The sequence below is a fragment of the Malus domestica genome, chromosome 11 (genome assembly GCF_042453785.1).
Source record: "Malus domestica chromosome 11, GDT2T_hap1".
NCBI classification, from domain to species: Eukaryota; Viridiplantae; Streptophyta; class Magnoliopsida; order Rosales; family Rosaceae; genus Malus; species Malus domestica.
Genome location: NC_091671.1, coordinates 344,522 through 353,394, shown reverse-complemented (window position 1 = coordinate 353,394; position 8,873 = coordinate 344,522). Strand labels below are relative to the sequence as shown.

The following is an 8,873-nucleotide window of genomic DNA, read 5'->3' as shown; positions in this document are numbered from 1 at the left end:
GTTCCGTTAGGGGCAATTATGGAAAGTTAAATTTGAGCGTGGTGGGCTTTGTAATCCAGTCCGTGTATAATTTATGGTCTTTGTCCTTATGATTAAATTTGAGGAGCTTTTGATTAAACAATATCTTAGGTTGGTTTTTGGTTAAAATAATCTTGGTCCAAGCCCTTTTCATTAAAGCTCCCTTATTATTTCCGATTTTATTTCGATATGGAGCTTTCTAAACTTGGAAATTACAAAACTTGGATTATTTACAAAATCTAAAAGTTGGGTCTTCGGAAGAGAATACCATTACCATGTGTCGAAGATCTCAAAGCAACAATAATATTTACTTTCTTCTTTATTCATTACAATTAAGGGTGGATCTCTTGTTGATTTTGTGGTAAATGAGTTCACAAAGCATCTGTTAAATATTATTAATGAAAAACACAATTTCAACCTAACACCCGATGATATGAAGAAGCATCTATGTATCTTTTTGAAAACTAATCTCAGTAATGCTTCATTTGACTACCAAAAAGAAACTTTCTTATCTCCATATACAAGATGATTTATGGAATTCTTCACTTCCAGAAGTATGATAAAATAAATTAATTGTTTAACTAGAATACTCTAGCTTGATTTTTGCATTCTGATTATTTTCCAGTTGCAGAATATCAGATTGTGGATATTTTAAAGACACGTACTTGCATATATAAACAAATGCTTAAAATAAAATAGTTGCATGATGCATATTTAGCTAGATAGAAAGACTCTGCAAATTACATCTTAATTTTGACACAAGGAAAATCTGCCAAGTCACTTGCACTAAATCAGTTATGCAAAATTTTTGCATATTGAACAACAAAATTTGTATTCTATATAGTATATATGCTAAAATAAATTCATTAAATAAATACAAATTTTGTTGTTTAATATATAAAAAATTTGATAACTGACTTAGTGTGACTTAGTGCAAGTGCCTTGGCAGATTTTCCTTCTGTCAAAATTAAGGTGCAATTTGCAGAGTCTTTTCGTCCTGCTAAATATGCATCATGCAACCTTTGATTTGAAGCATTTCTTTATATATGTCAATACGTGTTTTCAAAATATCCACAATCTAAGATTCTGCCACTAGAAAATAAACAAAATAAGAGAATCAAGGCTAGAGTATTCCAATTAATTTGTTGCATACGTACGTACCTTCTTTTAAGAGTCTTCTGGAAGTGAAAATAATTTCGTAAATTATCTTGTACATAGAGATAAGAAAGTTTCTTTTTGATAATCAAATAAAGCATTACTGAGATTAGCTTTCAAAAAGATCCATAGATGTTTCTTCACATAATCGGGTGTTAGGTTGAAATTGTGCTTTTCATTGATAATATTTACCAGATGCTCTGCGATTTCATTTGCCATGAAATCAACAAGAGGTCCATCCTTGATTGTATTGAATAAATTCACAAAGGTGACCCGCTGTGGCACTAAGTCTGCAACGAGATGTACATAAGCCTCACTCATCGGCATACGTGTAGTCAAGCTTTCCTTTTGATGTCATGTTTTATTTTCCCTTTGTTTTGTGAGTATGTAGGGGATGTCATGCAATAGGGATACAGATCTTATTTAATTAGCTTTTGCTCTGGTGACATTTTTTTTCGAAACAGATATATTAAAACTTGTATTTTTGCCAATATTAGAATCTTATTTACTTCATTATGTTTGTATTTTGGAAATTCGAACCGAATATGAATGTAAATAATACTCCCGCGTATAATAAGGTTGGCTACTGATGTCATGTTTCAAACAAGGTTCCCACATTGGATGGGATATGCTCTATCGTTCCACGAAAGCCTTTATACCAGAGTCTCATTGGCAGCACCGAGTTACCTTTCATTAAACGTATAAGGTTATCAGTGATCTCTATTGGGTTGTAATTAGGAACGTGTGTTCTCCATCCCATCCCAATTCCTTCACAATCATTACCAAGAACCATTGGTTATATTGGAAACTACCTGTACGACAAAACCCATTTGATCGTCAACTATGTAAACTATCTATTAATACAACTTTCTTTGTCAACTAAAAGATAAATTTCATTTTCCATCCCAAAATAAAATCATGGGCAGTAATATGATTTTTTTTAACATTTTTCCATCTTCATACACACACACACACACTAGCAGAGAGCACACGCACAAGTGTGTGAACAACTGCCCATCTTCTTTCACGTTATCCTCAAGCGCAACCGTTTCAGTTCATTCAAACTATCTAAAAAACATTATGATTTCACTTACTTGTATGAAAAAATGATGGTGGGACAATTTTTCTTAATAAGTGCATATTTTTATCTTATATAAATATTTTGATACAAAATTACTATTTTACTCTCGTCATGTCAACATTGTGGATCAAAAGTGAGGGTAAAATTAAAAAAAAAGGGCAAAAAGTTCAAAAGATACAAAATTATCATTTTACCTTCATTATGTCAACATTGTGTATTCAAAAGTGAAGGCAAAATTGAAAGAAAAAGGGGCAAAAAGTTGACAAGGGGTTTTCTCTTGATACAATAGATATCGATTTGGTTGGTTTCCAGAAAGGCCCTGAGTGAAACCGAATCAAACAAAACCCATATAATGTGATTGGGTTCAGTGTCATTCGGCCGGTTTGGAACTCAGCCCAATAATTTTTGTCATTTGCAAATTTTCAGGGTTTTTTTTTCTTGATAAAAATTGTTATCATGTTAGTCAAGTCAATTCTAGAGCATGTTGGATTCTAATTTCTATTTGCCACTGAATCAAGTAATCTAGACTTTCAAAATTTCATCCAACGGCCCACTTGTTTTGACTTTTTAAAAGTTGTGATAATTTTTTACCGTTGGATGAAATTTAGAAGGTCCAGATCACTTGATTTAGTGGCCTTGGCGGAAGGATACCAAAATGGTCCTTGAGATTTGCATAACATATCACTTTGGTCCATGAGATTGAAAATCAATAGAAATGGTCCTTGAGATTGTCCACCATCCATTATTTTGGTCATTCCGTTAAAAACTCCGTTAAGTGTCCCGAAACTTTTGGCCAGACGTTTGGGCAATTTTCAAAGTTTCTTAACTCAATCGTTTCTTAACCAAATTCAACCCCGAATATATCAAAATGAAGATAGGAAAGTTTAGAACAAGATTATACCCATTTGGAAGCCCAATGGTTGCAGGAGATGGTCGGAAAAAAAATAGCCTGAAAGATGACTGGTCTGTGGGAAAATTAGAAAACTCAACGTTCATAAGTTCTTCAATACTCAACGAAATCTAGTGATTCAAAAACGAAAATCATACTTCTCGACGAGATGAAGAGATGATACCTTTCTCAATGGATAGCTTGTCATGGTTTGGGCGGAAAACGGTTCGAAAGTGGCTAACTCAACGACCAAGACAACCACTTTCGAGCCGTTTTTTGGACAAACCACGACGAGTTAGCCTTTGAGAAGGTACCATTCTCTTCATCTCATCAATAAGTATGATTTTTGTTTTTGAATCACTCAATTTCGTTGAGTATTGAAGAAGTTATGAACGTTTAACGTTTACCCAGTTTCCAGCGAGTTTTCCAGTTTTCCCGCGGAATAGTCACATTTCAGGCACCATTGGGCTTCCAAATTGATATAATCTTGTTCTACACTTTCCTACACTTTTCTATCTTCATTTTGATATATTATGGGTCGAATTTGGTTAAGAAACGATTGAGTTATGAAGCTTTGAAAATTGCCCAAACTTTCGGCCAAGAGCTCCGAGACACTTAACGGAGTTTTTTAATGGAAGGACCAAAATAATGAATGGTGGACAATCTCATGGAACATTTCTATTGATTTTCAATCTTAGGGACCAAAGTGATGTATTATGCAAATCTCAGAGAACATTTTAGATAAAAAGCCAAATATAAATAAAAGACAATATGTTCATCGCGTGATGCCTCATGCCCGATGCATTGACTGATGGTAGGTACTCGGTACAGTATTGGTTTATGCAAATACTGTCTAGAGAGTAGACAAGTTAAAATTGGGGTGGCAGGGAATCCAATTTCTGGTTGTTGGAAAAAGGACTTCCTTGTTAGTGTAAGAGGAAGCTGCATGATGAGACCTTCTTTCGTCCATAGTGTAAAACAAGGCCTTGAAAACTCATGATTTCTAAAGAAAATGAAAATGAGAATATAAAAGAGAGAGAGAGAGAGAGAGAGAGAGAGAGAGAGAGAGAGAGAGAGAGAGAGAGATGGAAGAGAGAGAAGAGAATGTGGGCATGAAATCCTTGAGTAAATCAGGTAGTAGTCCTCCTCCTTCAGGTTCAAATCCACGGTGGATGCAACATTACTGGCCGTCGGTGAAGCCATTTGTGTACGGTGGAGCTGCTGGGTTTTTTACAAGTTTCCTCGCTTTTGCCAGTTCGGCCACCCTCTTCTATTCCCCATCTCCAGACATTGTCGCTCGCTTTCAAAACACTCCCACATTCCATTTGTTTTCCAAAGAAAACATCAAGGTTCCAATTTCCAACCCTAGCTGTTTTTTATTTTTGTTTATTTATTTGAGAACTAGCTAGCTAGCTAGCAAATAAATAAGTTGCCTAATTATCTCATTTCGACCTATGAAAAAGCTTGGTTTTTTTTTTCTCCCTAATTTTGACAAGGCCCTGATGATCTGATCTGTGACAAAATGCCTGATGTGGTTGAAAATGAGTTTCGGAGTCTGAGCAGTTCTGTATATTCATTACATATAAATAATTTATAGGAAGTTTTAACAAAACATTCTCGGTACTGTTCACTTTTAACGAAAAACCACATTTTTACCTTTAAAAATGACTTTTTATTAAAACGGAGGTTTTTTTGGACTTTTCGTTAGTTTTCCTTAATTTATATTGAAATGTTAATTTAATTTATGATATCAGTTGCAATCTATCTTCAATATTAATAACTTTAAATTGGTTGTTCTTAGCAGATTATTCCTCGTGTGATTTTGGCTAATACTTTCATTGCGTCTCAACTACTTGGATTATTCGAGTAAGTGTATATTTTACTAAATTTAGAACTAGCCCTGCCAGTACCAATACCACCAATATAAACACAATATATGTAAAGACTCGATGACTCCTCGAGAACTCCTCATTTTGTACTCAATTTTCTTCAAGTTTGATTTCATTTGTTGACATGGTTGATTGTTCAGGGTACAAAATGAAACCTTTTGATACTCAATGAGTCAATTAAAAGTTTAAGCTCTAAATAATGATTCAACACCCTAGAACAATCTAGCGTGTGAACAGAGATTTGAGTAGAACTGAGGTTGATTTTCTCTTGGTCAAAGCTAGTTGGTATCCTGGGCTCCAATTAATAACCTGACTATTTTGATTGAATTTCTTTTTTCCTCTCAAAAGTGAATTTGGTTTAATTACATTATTTAGGATTCTGAGAAGGAAAGCAATTTCTACGAACGATGGAATGCCACCAATGTTACATCAGGAAGCTGCTTGTGGGCTGGCTGCTGGAGCAGTTGCAGCATGTATTAGGGTTCCATTGTATTTGCATGTAGGATACTATAGAGCTAAAATTGGATCACCTAACTTTTTTGCAAAGCCTTGGACATTGGCAGATTTAGCTAGGTACCCAAAAATATGGACAAAAGGAATGGGTCCTTATGTGAGGTCAAGAACCAGCTTAGACTTCGGTATGCTTGCCTCCTATAATCCAAGTCTCCGTTATCTCAAGGAATCCTGTGGTTTCAGCCAATCTGACGCACAATTCGGTACATTCTTAATTCTTTTTTTTCTTTCTCAAAACTATACTTTAATAAAAATTGAAGATATTGAATATATATGGTCGATCATGCACATCTTATATCTTAAAACTGAACACTCGTATTCCAGTAACACTAACTTTTCGAACTGATGATGAACATTATATTAAATAGTTTCGAGTTTTACTGTATCAATTAATTAGTTGCGGTGTTTAACTTTTAATTATTGACTCAGGTGCTAGTGTTATATCAGGTTTGTGTGCTGCAGCATGCGAATCAGCGTTTCGAAATGTTAGCTCCCTGGATTCCGCACTTAAACTTCTAAAATCAAGAGGACCCCTTGCATTCTGTACTGGGATTCCTTCTTCTTTAGTCATTTATGCACCTAATGTCATGGTAACATCTCTCTCAAACATGCACAATTAATAATGCGCACAACTTTATTTATCCATCTATATTTTTTTCACTTCAAATTGAGTATTTTACAATTTTTTACGCACAATATGTACGTAGTTCCAGAATGTTAAACATGAGAGTGCCGGGACAGGAGCGCTGGAGCTTCCGTTGGCTTTGTGTAATTGGTTGATTACGTGATGTTGGTGCATTGTTTTGCAGGTAACATGGGCTGTTTTAGAAGAAATCAGGAAACAAGGAAAGTCAATAGGAGGATAGATATTCTAGTCAAGTTCCTAAAATGATGAGATCTGAAGTTGGTTTGGCCATATTGTATCTGCAGACACTGCTTCTTGAACGCATTCAGATTTGAAAACTGATTGGATTTTTGAATATTATTGTATTAATTAGGTGGAAGCATAACTTCTGTTAAATTAATGGTACTTCTACATTATATATGTATGGCTATATATATCTTTTGAACATGGACAATTTTTATATCTTCATCTTGGACTCTTATCTACATCTTGGATCCGTTGCCTTGGAGAGAGAGATTTTGGTGTCACGAGGTGTATATCCGCTTTGTTGCTTGTCTCTCTGCTCACACGTCACGTTGCATGTCAAATGAGGATGCATACGGATTCCGGAAAAGATGTTGATTGATTTTAGTGTTAAAGCTCTAACATGACAACTTTGTATACTATAAAAATGGAACCAAGATCCATGGGATTAGGATGCCATGACATACATTTCAGACATCTAACTTATTCCGAAATAGTAGGCAAAGTGTTAAAAAAAATGCAAGAACCGTTCATATATAATTGCCTACTATGTTGTTAGTAATTTCCAAAAAAATAATTTAAGGCTTCAGGGTCTACTCTTTTCTAGATCCTTTTTTTACATGCATTTTGCCAACACTTTGCCTACTATTTCAGAATAATTTAGAAGCGAGACTAGTGTCGGAGCTAATAGTGATGTTTTAGCGTGCCACAAGGCGAGGGTTAGGGTATCAAAGTGTTAGAAAAATGCATGGTATGACACGCTAGCCTTCACATCTTGGCATGCCAAAACATCATTGTTGGCCCCGACATGACAAGCGTCGCTAATTGTCGGCAAAATGCATGTCATGACATGCCATGCATTATGTCGACTGTTTGCGAGGCTTGTTATGGCGTGCCATGGTGGGAGGGTTAACATGTTAAGACAAGTAATGGCTTGTTAAGACATGTGACATGTCATCACATGCACCAACAACGATGTTTTGGCATGTCACGATGTGAGGGTCAGTGTGTCAAAGTGTTAGAAAAATGCATAACTGACTTAGTACAAGTGCCTTGGTAGATTTTCCTTTTGTCAAAATTAAGGTGTAATTTGCAGTCTTTCCATCTAGCTAAATATGCATCATGCAACTCTTTTATTTTAAGCATTTCTTTATATATGCCAATACGTGTCTTCAAAATATCCACAATCTGAGATTCTGCCACTGGAAAATAAACATAATGCGAGAATTAAGGCTAGAGTATTCCAGTCTACTATTCCAGTTACAATCAAGTCGTTGCATACGTACGTACCTTCTTTTAAGTCTTCTGGAAGGGAAAAGAATTCCGCAAATGATCTTGTACGCGGAGATAATAATGTTTCTTTTTGGTAATCAAATGAAGCATTACTGAGATTAGCTTTCAAAAAGATCCATAGATCTTCTTCACATCATCAGGTGTTAGGTTGAAATTGTGCTTTTCATTGATAATATTCACCAGATGCTCTGCGATCTCATTTGCCATGAAATCAACAAGAGGTCCACCCTTGATTGTATTGAATAAATTCACAAAGGTGACCTGCTGTGGCAATCGGAATACTAGAAGTCTGCAACGAGATGTACATAAGCCTCACTCATTGGCGTACATGTAGTCAAGCTTTCCTTTTGATGTCATGTTTCATTTCCGCTTTGTTTTGTGAGTATGAAGGGGATGTCATGCAATAGGGATACAGGTCTTATTTAACTAGTTCTTGGTCTAGTGACATTTTTTTTCGAAGCAGATATGTTAAAACTTGTATTAATTTTTGCTAAGATTAGAATCTTATTTACTTCATTATGTTTGTATTTCGGAAATTCAAACCAAATCTGAATGTAAAAGATACTGCCGCGTATCATAAGGTTGGCCACTGATGTCATATTTCAAATTAACAAGGTTCCAACATATTGGATGGGATATGCTCTATCGTTCCACGAAAGCCTTCATACCAGAGTCTCATTGGCAGCACCGGGTCACCTTGCATTAGACGTATAAGGTTATCAATGATCTCTGTTGGGTTATAATTAGGAACGTGTGTTCTCCATCCCATCCCAATTCCTTTTACAATCATTACCAAGAACCATTGGTTATATTGGAAACTACCTGTACGACAAAACCCATTTGATCGTCTATATAAACTATCTATTAATACAACTCTCTTTGTCAACTAAAAGATAAATTTCATTTTTCATCACAAAATAAAATCATGAACAGTAATATGATATATTTTTTTTAACATTTTTACATCTTCATATATATCGATTTGGTTGGTTTCCAGAAAAGCCAATACTGAAACCGAATCAAGCAAAACCCTTATAATGTGATTTGGTTCAGTGTCAGTTGGCCGGTTTGGAACTAGGGATGGGCAATGGTTATGCGGGCGGGTAACCGCGGTTAATTTACCCATAACCGTTTATGCTCATACCCGCATAACCGTTTACCCGTTGG

The 8,873-nt window shown here is 35.4% G+C and overlaps 1 protein-coding gene across 2 annotated transcripts; it reads left to right on the top strand.

Moving 5' to 3' along the window:
- Positions 1-4,112: 4,112 nt before the first annotated feature.
- On the top strand, positions 4,113-6,664 carry LOC103422543 (mitochondrial dicarboxylate/tricarboxylate transporter DTC-like). Of its 2 annotated transcripts, none has more exons than XM_008360609.4 (5): positions 4,113-4,492; positions 4,948-5,009; positions 5,408-5,748; positions 5,975-6,135; positions 6,355-6,664. In XM_008360609.4, exons 1-5 carry the CDS (start codon positions 4,229-4,231, stop codon positions 6,409-6,411), a joined length of 885 nt encoding a protein of 294 aa, XP_008358831.2. In that variant the 5' UTR covers positions 4,113-4,228; the 3' UTR covers positions 6,412-6,664. The 2 variants fall into 2 exon arrangements, with proteins under 2 accessions (XP_008358831.2, XP_028943622.1); XM_029087789.2 differs by having other exon boundaries at positions 4,155-4,492; positions 5,993-6,135.
- The last annotated feature ends 2,209 nt before the right edge of the window (positions 6,665-8,873 follow it).